Source organism: Limulus polyphemus, unplaced genomic scaffold (genome assembly GCF_000517525.1).
Source record: "Limulus polyphemus unplaced genomic scaffold, Limulus_polyphemus-2.1.2 Scaffold1789, whole genome shotgun sequence".
In the NCBI taxonomy this organism is placed as follows: Eukaryota; Metazoa; Arthropoda; class Merostomata; order Xiphosura; family Limulidae; genus Limulus; species Limulus polyphemus.
The window spans coordinates 14,894-29,496 of NW_013667399.1; the positions used below are offsets into that span (position 1 = coordinate 14,894).

General features: G+C 30.6%; 1 protein-coding gene across 1 annotated transcript in view; it reads left to right on the forward strand.

The window, feature by feature from the left end:
• Positions 1-14,603, forward strand: part of LOC106464935 (TATA-binding protein-associated factor 172-like) — a 96,956-nt gene that overhangs the window by 5,896 nt on the left and 76,457 nt on the right. Inside the window, exon 2 of the mRNA XM_013925109.2 lies at positions 4,195-4,318. Coding sequence (XP_013780563.1) covers positions 4,195-4,318 — 124 coding nt within the window. The remainder of the gene's footprint in view (positions 1-4,194; positions 4,319-14,603) is intronic.

Genomic DNA, 14,603 nt, shown 5'->3' on the forward strand with positions numbered 1-14,603 from the left:
ATTATATATATCGAAACATGTAAACAACACAAGTATACAAATTGACTGTACTATACAGTTATGTTAAAAAATAAAAATAACATTCATTTCAAAGTTATTTCTGAAAGAGCTTTTCAACTCCCTAATTATGAAGTCATTAACCTCTTTTATGTAGTGGCAACATTAACTGAGAAGTAGCTTTACAACATGCTATACAAAGTAATATTACACCATATTTGTACTGGTATTTTCAAACTAAACAGTAACTTCAACATGCATGTGATTTACAGGTCAGAAACCACTCAGGTTCATTCATAGACATCCCTAATTTTGAACTACTTATCACATGGAAAGCAATCAGTTAACTGCACTCACTAACACAAGGACTTTTAACTTAATAATGGGATTCTCTATTACTCTTATAATACACCCATAACAAAAGAAAATGTGGGTGTATTTAGCAACATTGTAGCATACATCTTAAACCTACCATTCTGAAAACCATGACATTAATCATAACCAGCCTTATATTTGGTGTTGTAGATTGGGTGAAGATGCTTAAGTAACTTAGTGCTATGTTTCAATGGAAACTGGAAACTGAATACGCTCTTTTAACAGTAATAATTGAATTTTTGCAATTAAATCTTGAATGACCTTATTCTAACTTTGATTATTGATGCAATTGATCCTGAGTGGCATGTGATGTAGATGCTAAAATATTTTTGTAAAAGAAGCAATAATTAGAATTGGGTGTTATGAAATATTAATGTGTACACCATTCAATCTTATATAAGTGGAGAGTTGAACTTAATCATTTGGTAGTATATTGCTCTTAACACCAATGTTTTACTTTTTTGAGATGTGACATGTAGTTGTAGTGTAGGCACAGGAACCTGTTGGCTGCCCAACTACAATTTGGGCTATATATATATATATATATATTTGGGTTTATTAAAAAATAGTGCATTATTTTGTCTGAGAAAATATAAGCTATTTATAGCCTGTAGAAAAACTTGAATTTTACGATACGGTCTAAAATATTTTTGCAACCAGTGCACCAGTCTACATACCCCATCAATATCATGCAATTTCTGAACATGCACTATTTTGCACCAACAGTGATTTGCCACCTACATTGGTGCAGCCAATTCCCTGTACTATTCTCTCAGTCCTCAGTTTCTCAATTGCCATAGCATTGTTTAGACTTTTTTTTTCGCAATCAGTGCACCAGTCTATATATCCCATCAATTTTATGTCATTTCTGAATATGTACTTATTATGTGACTACTTTCCACCAATAGCATTGTGCCACCTATATTGGTGCAGCTAGCTCCCTCTGCTATTTGCACTCAATCCTAACTTTCTCGATTGACACAGCATTATTTAGACGTGTTTTTTCGCATGTGGCTACTGTTTATGAATGTGCTTCTTTGCTATTTCAATTTTTATTTTCAACAGTTTTATTTTACTGTGGTTGCATTAACTTGTTACAATTTTTTTTTGCATTTATTTCTTGTTATTGATATACAAGAGATTTTAGTATGAACTTCTGATCAAATAGAGTTCTGCTTTATCTGCAGAGGAGGTACAGGCCTTATTTCGCAGGGAGCTAGATTCATACATTCAGCTGGTGATTTCTTATTTTCAAAGTGACAATGTTTATGAGGAAGAATACAATCAGTGAGAAGACAATTTGGACTTTCTTTTTGCAATAACTCCTTATCTTAGTCTGTCACACTCTACTCCTCTTCAGAAGTTTTTACTTTTCACCAGTTGCTGTGCCATCACGTCATTCACTTTGGTTGAGAATTGCTATTCTCCTCCTTTCTTTTTAGTGCTTCAAGTTCTCCCACGGGATCTGTGGTAAGTTTTTCAACATGTACACTTCACACCTGGTTGATATACCCGTGGTAGGCACGGCTTATATGCCCTTTGTGTGGCTTTGCCCTTTTTTTACACAAGGGAGAATTAAGTATTTCACATCATCAGTGCTCTAACTTTGGTAAGTTAGATGTTTATGTGTCATTGGTCATCTAAGTTACTTTAGATGAATTGTAAGTTAGATATTGATTATTACTTTTTTTAGGTAAATTTAATTGTTTTGCATATTCATTTTAATATTACATAGTTTGTAGCATCGGCAATTTTTGTAGGTTTATTCAACATGGTTTCTTTCCATCTCACTCTTCTGTTCCTCATCTTTTGCTATTCTTCCCTTGGTTGTTTGACAAAGGCTTGTTCTCTTGACCATCTCTAGTTATTGAGCTGTATGGTTTCATCTTCCCCTGTCACTTCCCTCCTTTTTCTGCTTCTTTCAAGTCATGTGCCATTCACGTTCCTCTGATTTGCCTGACTGGGTCCCTTTTATGTGTTTTCTGTCTTCTCTTTGGACCTTTGTCTTCAGGTTCCATCTACCATCAAGACATTTTTCTTTCTACTCCTTCCTTGTAGACATCATCAATCAGATATTTCTGCCTTTAATGTTACCCGCTTGCTCTATCATTCCTCTTGTGTCATACTGTATCCTGACCAGTCCTTCCTCCCTCAGACTTATGCTGCCCATGATAGCTGTTTGATTTTCACATCCATTTCCTAACTTCCATCTCCTACCAGTACTTCCATTCCGATCTTGACTGGCTTCTTTGTCTGATTTGCTCCTTACAGTGTTATATGGCATGTCCTGCCTCCTTTGAGAATTCAAGCTCCCAAATTTTATTCTCTAGAACTCTTACGTTTCTCGTGATCTATCACCTGTCACGTTATGCACTCTGTTCCTAAGGTTGGATGAATGTTCCATGTCCTCTTCATAATTCCAGATGCAGGTTGTCTCTTCCCAATTGCATTAACGTTTGAGTGAGTTATGATTTTACCTATAATATCAGTTACAGCTATTACCCTGTTCTTATGGTTGAGTTGAGGCAATGCCATGACCCCATAATGCTGGTTTCGGTTTGTTGTACTTCTTGCTCCTATGGTTGTTTTGGGGGTTTGTTCGGTTTTAACTGAAAGCTCACTTCCTCTTCATAATTCCAGTTGCTTGATGTATGGCACTCTGTTTACCTATGGTTGGGGTTGATGGGTATATACAACACTGTCCACATGGCCTAGCCACACTGTTGATGTTATTTTTTTTCATCCTCAACCTCCTAATACCAAGGATGAGTTATGGAACCTCATCTTTCCTGTTGAGGTTGGGAATGTACATAGCTAATTATGTTTATATGTTGCTACAGTTTGCACCTCTCAGAACATATTATACAATTAATTTCCTTTTCCACTCATTTCATATAAGTTCCTTCTTCTTGGGCGAAGAGAATACTTGTTCTAGAAGTACCCCAAAAGTATGCTTCATTTTCATCTCCAAGCACACCTGTTCATTCTGGGTATTCACTTTATGCTTGGTTTCTATGCTATACTTAAACTGACCCCTCCACCTTAAGACTGTATTGAAAGTTAACATTTTTCTTACACTGAAAATGTATTTCCGATTCATACTTGCCTCCTTTCACACTTCCCACCTTTCCTCCCCATGGCTGGTGTTATTCTTTTAGAGCCTGACAATTCTTGAAAGTGAGGATTGAGCAGGAATAGCAGAAGGATGTAGCTGTGACAATATAGGTGACACAATGCTATTGGTGGAAAGTAGTCACATAATATGTACATGTTCAGAAATGGCATGGAATTGATGGGGTACATAGACTGATGTGCTGATTGCAAAGAAATTTTTAGCATTGCTTAGAGGGCAGATGGAGATCGAGATAGCTTAGTGTGGTAAGTATCTGTCAGAAATACATTTTTAGTGAAAGAAAAATGTCAACTTTTAAATCCTTCCAACAGGAAGAAATTCTCTCCCCTCACATCACACAATGACCACTTGTAGATAATGTGACTGAATGTGCAAGATTGCTTCATTTATAAGGACAGTTTACAAAAAATTTTCTTCCCACCACACCATACACACTTGTGATTGTAGCCCTACTAATATTTTATTGATTCCTGTGTCCATGAGTTAGTGTGCATTTAAACCCTCCTGAGATTTTGAACTGTTGTGTCTTAATTATTTTTTTAATTGAGTATACATCTTTTCAATCTGGTATTATAGCTTTCAAAAGTTTTTCTTTTGTTATCTTAAAGCTTTTTTCTAAAATGTTGATAACAAGACACTCCACAAGGTATAAAATTATTTGTAGTAGATTATGTTTTTTTCATGTACAGATTGGATCGCCTTTTCCTTCTCTTGGACACTGGCTCCTCTCCTGTCACAAGAAAAGCTGCTGCATTACAACTTGGAGATGTACAAAAGCTTCATCCTCATGAACTGCGCAACTTGTTGGCCAAAGTAGGTGTATGAGTTTTCATTTTTATTATCAACAATCTTGCTGTTTATAGCTGGGCAATTAGTGAGATTTGCTAAACAATTAATCATCGGGCTTATTAATCAATTAACATTCAAATATTCTCATGAGATGTCTAAACAAAGACAGAAAAACAAAATGCTTTCTCACTCGAGTTGATAAAAAAAAATTGTAATGCTACAATTCAAGTTTTGATACACACGGTGTGCATAAAACATATAACCCATTTTTCATTTTACTTAACAAAGAAACATAATGGCAATATTTCAATTGATTGGATATTTAAATAATTGGAAACCCTAGTTTTGATTAGTTGGTTATTTTTGTGAACTGTGAAACTAATTGATTAAATTGAACAAACTTGGTTTAATCCAAAATACTAATGAAAAATCATTAAAGCTGTATATAATTTATTGGATAGTTGAGTAATCAAAAACAACAAGGATTGGAAACGTTAATTTTGTGAAGTAATCAATTTAATCATAATTTTGATTGATTATTTTGCCAGATACTGATTGATATAATGTATGCGCATACATAATTCATTATATCAAGTTAATCACTCAGTTCTATTGCTGTTACCCATAATGCTTCTTCAAGGAACATTTCTTTTGACAAGTAATTGATTTTTAAATATGCAACAGGGGAAAAAAATGATCGATTTTCGTTTTGAAAAAAGAATTTGCTTTCAAAGCTATCTCAGTTATACTTATAGCAAAAGATAACAAAAGAACCATTTGGTACTTTGTTTTCATATTTGTAATAGAATAAAGCAGAAAATGCCATAATAAACATAACTGTATTTATCAAAGAATTGATTTTTAAAGACACCTCATTTATACTTATAGCAAGAAATAATAACAAAGGAAATATACAAAGAACATTTTACGACAGTTCATATGGACTGCTCCTGCCTTCTGTCTAGTTCTATGAGCAGCTGTTTGTGCTAGTAGCTACTAATTGTAGTATTCATACCTCATTGAAAAAAAGTGAAAAAATTTGTAAAAAATATTTTTTTTCTGGAAGTACTGCACAGGAAAAGTGTTTGGATTGTGCTCTTTAGTCATACGCAACTCATTGCATCAAAATGGTTCAATGTACAGAGCTCAAAATTTTCATTAGTTTTACTAATGTAAACTGTAATGTTTTTATATATTCAAAGTGGTACCGAATAATAATAGTTTTTTTAAGAACTCCAGTTTCTTAGTGCTACATTTTAAAATGACATCAAAAAAGATATAATCAAACCCTCGCATACGGTCTTAGTGAAAACCATGTTCTTCTTGCAAGGAAAGTACTTTTATTTAAAATTGTGTTCTGTTATAATAAAGAAATGGTTGTTGCACATACTACATTTATTTTTCTAATTGTCTGAATCTTGAATACCCAAAGTGTGAAATTGTTTGTGGTGCTATTAATAAATGGAGCAGGAGTTTTGGTTACATACATAGATACTGACATACACGTTATGTCCATTATAGTAAGATGATACTTTGGACTCTGTGCTAAGTTCTTCATCAGTTTGAGAGCTTAATATAGAAAGGTTCTGTATACATGGACAGTAACTTGTCCTGAGAGAAAACATAAAGAATGGTGGTACTCAGTTAGATTAGAAAAACACAATTAGGCTTAATCAGAACTAGAGAGGATTGGAACTCCTTTTCAGAGGCATGCATTGCAGTTCTAGTCTCACCTACTGATTTAAAAAACAAGGTTGAACCACTATTCTCACAGTCATCAGGTATAACCATTCTTTTTGAGCTTTCTCTTAGGTTAATGTTATTGTTCATGCATACAGAACTATTTTTAATTAACTCCATAGATCTGATGAAAAACTCAGTATAGAGTTCTTAAATGTCATCTCTGAAACTAGACAAAAGGCAGGAGTAAGTCTGTATGAAACTATTTAAAACTAATTTGTTTTAACTTTTTGTAAAAAATAATAGATAATAGAATAAAGCAAAAAAGCCATGATCTTCATATTTCATTTTTACAAAAAATTTATTTTTAAGATCTCATTTTAAAGAGTTCTAACAAAAAATAGCAAAAGGAAACATTTAGCACCTAATTTTCATGTTTGTTTGACATTAATATCTAATAGAGTAACAAAATCTGTGAATAGCATATTTCTATTTGGCTTTTAATGATAGCTCAGTTATAGCAAAAGAAGAGGAGATACCTTTTGTTCACAGCTTTTTTAGACAGAAATATAGAATAAAACAAAAAATCCATAATTACCTAAAATCAAGAGAACAATTTTGTAATAACTTTGCCATGATGAGTTTAGAACAGATCTTTATTCCTGCTTAGTTTTATCATTAAATATATAGTTTGTAACATGTAGAGACATCAGTTTGCATGTGGAATACATTATTTCACATATAAATTACTCACTGCATATACACTACCTAAATTGTCACTGTAGGATCAGTAATTGTTAAAAAAAACAACAAAAAACATTTGTTTGTTTATCCACTGGATAATCAGGCAAGTTAAGGTGCTATGTTGAAATGTTTCACAATTATGTATTATTAATAACTAACGAAAGTGAACAACAATCACAACATATGAAAATATTATGCATAGTTTCATTATAAACTTCATAGAGTTAGTATATTAATTGATACAAGGATTTACGAGTTAAACATTTAGAAATTCATATCCAAATTATATATGTTTTTATATTAAAGTAGAGGCATTATTATTGCTACAGTTTACAGGTTCTTCATAGTTATTTTCTTTGAGTACAACGCATATTTTATATAGTTTGTAAAAAAAATTTCAGTTGGTTGACAGTATCTGTTTTACTAAATATGTGGCACATGCTCTTGTCTCTAAAATAATTTTATTGTAATGAAATGTTAGTAGATTATTAAGTGGCAAGCAAGTTTATTAGTATCATTTTTATTTTTAGTGTATGTTCTTTTGACACTGTTTAGGTTATTCTGAGAATGTTGGGTTTGTTCTAAAGTATGTTACCACATTACCAATGTTTGTTCACAGAGTAGTGAATTTTTTTTGATAGTGATTGAACTTTTCATGTTCATTAAATGTATTCAAGCTGATTGAGAAAAGTTCTGAGAAATGGTGTGTCTGAAAATGCTAAAATTAGATCATTCTGAAGCATGAAATAATTAGGCTTACAGTGTGTTCTAAAAGTCATTTAGTAATAGAACTAATTATAAATTATTATTTGATGCCTATTTCGGGAATCATTGGATCAAATCTCAAGGTGCTATGAAATAGGCTCCACTGTTGTTAGAGTTGAGTGATTAGTGGTATATGATAATCAATTAATCAACAATTCCTATTAATCAGTTACATTCAGTTAATTGATTAGTACAATGCTCATAAAACCATGAGCAACAGAAAAAAGTTGGTGTTGGGTGCTGCTAGACAGTTGCCTTGCTTCTAGTCAGCCTTAGTAGCTTTGCCATAACAAAGACAGGGTGAGCAAGTTTGGCAATATTTTGGTTACTTGAATAGTTGGAAAAATAAGAAATGGAAATAATTGGAAATTATAATTTTGATCAATCGATTGGTGGAATAATCAAAAATAGTAACAATCTGATTAATTGATTTACTTGCAATTTGGAATAATCGATTAGTTTATGTGCCATTAATATGTGCCATTAATAGTAATTGATGTTTGTAGATAGTTGATGATATTGATTAATCAAATTGCCCAGCCTAACTGTGATTTGAACATATCTGATTATTTTTAAATTTAATTAATGTCCAATTTATTTGCTACAAGAACTTGATAGGAATGTTTCAGTGTATTTGCAAAGTCTTATTAACCATCTTGCTATGGACAGGTCAAAGGGTGGATATCAAAATTTAATTAAACAACTTTATTATAAATGTATGTCAGTAAAATTGGACATAGTCTATAATTCAAATTTTAATATTATATAGGTTTTCATTTTTTAAGTCGGAAGAAAATATTAAAAACAAAATGCTAAATATCCTTTTTTGTATCACATTGCATGTTTTACTGGTTAGTTTATATTATATTATGACTTCCATACAATGTATACAGTGGCTAATGAATTAGAACCTCAAATTTCAGACCTTGACAAGCTGGAATATAAATTAAGAACCTCACATCTTTTTTCATTTACATAGATATCAATATATTTAGCTAACCTACCAGAGTAGCCACTCCCACTACTACATTCTTTTCAAACCTCTTGTCTACTCATGCCTACTTCTCAATAGTATATGTTAATAACCGACAGAAAGAGCACATTCCAAACTACATAAATCTGACAGTTGTTTTGTAATTAGCTTGAAGTGGAAAACCATTTTACTGGAAATGTTGAAGTCTGTTGACTAAGTTGCTGCTCTGAACAGAAGTGAGTTTTTTTTAACCCACATATAGCTTAGTTAGAAAACCAGATAAGTTACAGTGATTTTATGTGTACCAGTATAGTGATTTTCTAATTTTTTGGGTTTCTAAAATGTATCTTTTAAATCTACAAAAAAATAATTTATCTCCCTCCTCCACTTGAGAGAATAAATAAGGCTTATGGCAAGGCTTAGCAAGTATGATGCATGAGTGCAAATCCATTTTGTAGCATTGTAAGTATTATAAATCATTGTTTTGTATTTATTGTTTTATGTTTTAAGAAGAATAACTAAAAATTAAGCATTTATGAATAAATGGTAATAATATTTGTACATGTTCATAACCATTTACACACCTTGTACACTACTAAATTCCAACCAATCCGGGAGGATAACTAACATCCAAGTACCTACCAAGTTTATTGGATTAGCCCAGACTTTTTACAGAGTCATATCATAAAACATTTTCTCATAGTTTTAAAACCTTAGACAATTCTCCTTGCAACCACTGTATTGTAAACAAGTAAAAAAAAATCCTCTCCCACTGTGTTCTCGTAGCCAGGATTATGGTTACAAAATAAATTGCTTTGTATTCCACATTTACAATACAAATTACATTAAGCAGATACTTTAAGTAAATTTTTAAATACATTGTTCTGAAAAGCTAGAGACATAAAGGTAATTAGTTGTAGTTTGTTAATTTCTTGTTGCACTGGGATACATTATCCAGTTTGAGAGGAATTGGCTTAAAACTAACACTGATAAAATGTACATGTGTGTGTGTGTGTGTGTAAAGAGAATAAAACATTATGAAAAGTAAAGTATTACTCTTAATTGTTTACATAATTAAATTTCTATTATTTAAAAGATTATATATATTTCAGGTAAATATTCTGTATCTTTTCTATTAATGTATTTTATTGGTTCTGATGAACCCTATCAATTGGCTTAAAATTCTCTATTGTCTTACCAGTTAATAAGAGATATGATGTTTCATCTTACTGGTTGTATAACCAGGAATAGGAGCAACAATAATTGTGGAAAACTTAAGATAATGAATTAATAAATTTGTGTAAATTCCATCGAGGGTAGGCAAGCTGGATCAGATGAAAAGAGAATTTTTCCTTAGTTTTCATGATTGATTGCAGAAAAAAAACAACTAGAATTTGCAAGTTTACAACATAAAAAGATCAATATTTTATAGATTAATTACTTAAGTGTCAATATTTTGACAATTAGCATAGGTACATAAGACACTGAGTATACAGCAATAACAAACTTGCATACATTCATCATTTACCATTATGTTTGTCCAGTGCATCGAGGTATGTATTTATGTAACACTTGTGTATATGATGTATAAGTAGTGGAAAATGAAAGTGTTTTATCCAACATACATGTCGGTGTAGGGAACATTCCAAACTAATTTTATTAAAACCTGTTATCTATACCATAATCATAAAAAAATGTATATATAATAATATAACATATATTTGTATGTGTATATATAACCTTCTCTTTTTTTAATGTGATAAAAATGTTTTCATTTAAAATAGTATTTTCAGGTGAAACTACATTTTATTATGAATCACATGAGATCTGTATAAATAATTTAAAATTTTGAATTATAAGAGTACATTAAGTCTTTTTAGTTTCTTTGTATGTACAACATTGTTGCATAATGTTGGGTAGTTGCTAATGGATTGTTTTTGTTAGGGTTGCTGATCCATATACTTTTCAAAGTCTGATTAAAATATTTTTAAGGGAAGAATGTGGGCATCTTTTTATCATGAATATTCTGTTGATAGACTTTATGATGTACAATGTCATATCTGATAAGTAAATAGACAAGATCAACAACTAAAAACTACAAGTGTCAGTTACACAGCAGATATTACATTCTTCTCATTTTCCTGATACAAGTATTTCTGTAAAGAAAAAACACATACTTAATAAGTAAACAAATGAACATACATGCATTAGTACTTGTATGCAAAAAACAACAAAAACACAACTTAAATGTAATATAAAGTATCATTTCCTAAAACACATTAATGTTTAATTAAATTTTACTGAAATTTGTGAGATGCACTTACTTTATAAGCATTACTGTATGCTAACTGACCATTATAATTACATAAAACTCAATGTCAATTTTCAAATAGTACCATAACAATTTTTTCCATGCTATCATGGTAAATAAATGTTCAAACTTTACAGAAACTGCACAAGCCTACAATAAAATAATACTTTTACATTGTTTACTTTACCTTTTTACACCAAACAATTCCTGTAAGATGTTAATTATGTTATCTGTTTCATTCTATTTTGATATGACAGTAACAAGCTAACATCATGTTTCATAGCTTTGTAATTAATTTGATTTGTTACCTAAACTACTAATTCCTCTGTCCACACAAACAACTTTTCCAATGTGTTCAACAACAGAAAAGTAAATTTACATTAAATACTGAAGTGGCAAGTCACATGTAGTCTTGAAAATAAATATTTGAGTAATATATTCTGCTAAAATCTGACAAACACACAAGTGACTGAATGTATAGGTCTGATATGTGAAATAATGTTAATCATAAAAGTGTGATAATTTACCTACTTCTGAGTGTTTAACAGTTACACACACATATATATATATGGGATCAAAGAATGGGAAGAGAATTGTTCTGAAGGTACAGTTTAGAAAAACTTAGAATGTACATGACAATTTATGAACAATTGTTTGAGATAGTGCATCCACTAAAACATTTTATTTGTTTTCAAAAGAATTAAGTATGTCCAAATTTAAAAATTTGAAAAGAAGCATTGTAAATAGCTAAGAATAATTTAGAATTAAATATTAAATCTTGTACAAAGTGATTTCACAGCTACATTTCTGTTTAGGTTAAAATTAGAAGTGTCACAATATTTTCCATTTTGCCCCCCTTTTTTATTGTTTAAGACATAAGAAAAACAAGCTATGAACATAATTTGAAATAGAATGTGTAAATGTATATTCTGAAGTGCCATTTCCCTTGTGATATTAGATATATTTCAGAGATAAGCCTTCTATTCATCAAACAGTTTGGTTTTATTGTCACAACTCTCGGTTGTTTACTCTTCCATGCCACTGCCTTAATTTGTAATTTCTTAAGCATCTGGTCTGTTTATTAGTGGCAAAAAAGATTGATTTTTCTTTTGCTGCATGCTGAATTTGGACATTTTATGCAACCATACATACATATATAAATATTTGTTTTATATACTGATAAAATCAGTTAATTTGCTGTTGTATAACTCATTAGGAAGTTACTATAAGCTTAGAGCCTCTTTTTCTAAAACTGTGTTTGTCAGTCTAGCTATAGTTTATGAATGTACTTGTAGGGTATAGGAAAGTATTTAAGCCGCTACATTGTACTATTTAAATGCTTGTTTATAAAGTACTTAATAAAGAAATGATCTTGAAGTTAGGGGTATACAGGTGTTTTACTTTCTCTTCTAAGAAATACAATTGATTTAAAAAGTAAGCATCATAGCACACTTAATTAACTAGTCACCTAAAATGACTTGTCATAAACAATATAGGATATAATGTTTTAAGATATAAGAACTGTAAAAGCTAAAAACAGTAGTGAAATACAGTTTGTACATTTAACGGTTTATTATAATTATTATAGGATATGACACATCATTACTGTCAGATTTTATGAATTAATGTTTTGGGGGCAATTTTATCACTCGTATATAGGAAGTGTGGAATTTGAGATGTTCAGTTATTTTTGTTTTAATAGGAATGAATATTTAGAGTTCTTTTATATATGGGTTTTAATTTTTTAAATCTTAAATGTAGCTCTTTAGTCATTTTTTTGTTCAGGTAATATTAAGCAAATAAGGAGGAAATAAAAGCCAAGAAAAAAAAACTGTAGTTATACCAGAATTTTACACAAAACCATTACAGTCTATTTTTGTGTAGAGTATATGTACATTATGACAAACAAGAATGTTGATAAATCTACCCTGACTAGAAACTTGAACCACACACACACACACACAAACTCTTTATTCAAGGATTATCCAACATCACTACCTGGTAACCTTATGCTATTAATAAATACATATATACCAACCTGTGGATATCAGTCATACATACACCACACTAGGCTAACTGCTAAACCAAGCATGGACACAGATGGTTTGATTTATCACTTGCACAACTAAACAGACACTCAGAGGTGGGAAGTTCACTATTTGGGATGTCAACAGATCAGCCATTACCACTGAGTTGAATCTCACATCATTGATTTGGAGATACGCATTAATAGCTGGGATAATAGCTTCAAGTAATTTACAGAATTTTTTTTTGTCTTTAATTTCCTGTACAACATTTTTCAGTCAGAAGGCTTTTACCAAAGAGGTTTATTTATTGTTACATGTGTACCTCTGTATTATATAATTAAGAAATGTATACAGGTGTTTTTTTTTGAAAATGCCTAAAATAAAGGTCATTTGTATGGTAGACAGACAATGACAGAATGGTGCATTTTATAGAGTGGTGACAAAATGGCAGTTTTCTTAAATTAAAAACTAAAAATTTTAAATGTACCTTTAAATATCATGTATCTAAGAAAAATACTAAATGTGGCTTTTTAATTTTGTCATTTCATTTTGTTGTGAATTGAACTCAAATACAATCTGTAACTGTTGATGTAATTGTTTGAAGTTTTTGTTTTTTATAAATATTCAAAGATTTTTCATTATTTATTTCAACATACACAAAATAAATTGTTATTCAAGATAAATAAAACTTTGGTAAAGACAAGATTAATTACATTAGAAATATATCTACATCTGTATTTAAATTAGAATTTTTTAAAAACTTTTATTTTAAAACTTCATGTAACTCTTTGATCACTTGATCCTGCATAGCTGTAAATCATTCATATATTTATAATATAAAAGTTTGCTCACTGTAACGGAGAGAATCACTTGGAGGATAAAAAAAATGTTAGTTATATTTTAACTACTGTGACATGCTTCTTTATATCCTTCTGCTTTAGTTTTACCTATTTTACAGAATGGCCAATCTAATGTAAAGAAGCACAACTTTGTGTTCTTTTCAAAATTTTGAAAATAAAGAATCTTTCTAAAATTATAATTTTCCTTATTATAATCCTCAAAAATATCAGTTTCACGTTTAAAGGTCAGATATTGTGAGTAACTACCCATAATACATTTTTACTTACGCACTCATGATGCTCTAATAACTCCTTAAACTCGAGCGGACACTACCAGTGTCTAGCCAAAAATCCAGATTTACCCATTGGATGGTGACAGCATTCGATAACATTTATGTCTCTTTGGCTAAAAACTAATCCAAACCATGTTGTTATCCACCTTTTATAAACAGAGTGGAAATTTTATATGTTATGGACATCATGAACATAATCTGGCAGAACGTGCAAAAAAACTATGGGTTTAAAGAGTTAAGTTGATGTAATAGTGTAAAGTTTTGTATTGAAAGTATATAATCTAAAAAAATTTCCTAAGTATCAATTTTGTAAAATATTAGTCAAATGACATTACTTATTAGCAATTATAAACACATAAAATTCATTAGTCCCCAACTAGCTGTATAGTAAACTACAAAAAAAAATCAACTGGTTCATTATTTAGATTGCATCTGATTTGTCTGAAGCTTCATTGTATGTGTGTATTTTAACAACACTTTCCTAAAATTTGGCTCTGGTCAAATTGATATGTAAAAATGAAGCAATTTTATGTAATTAACAATTGAAACCCTCACTACTTGGTTAACACCCATTATTAGAGAACTAAGAAAAACAAAGACAACTGTATGTTTAACAAATATTTGTAAAATCTACAACTGTCTTTGTTTTCCTTGCACATGAATGTTCTTTAAATACT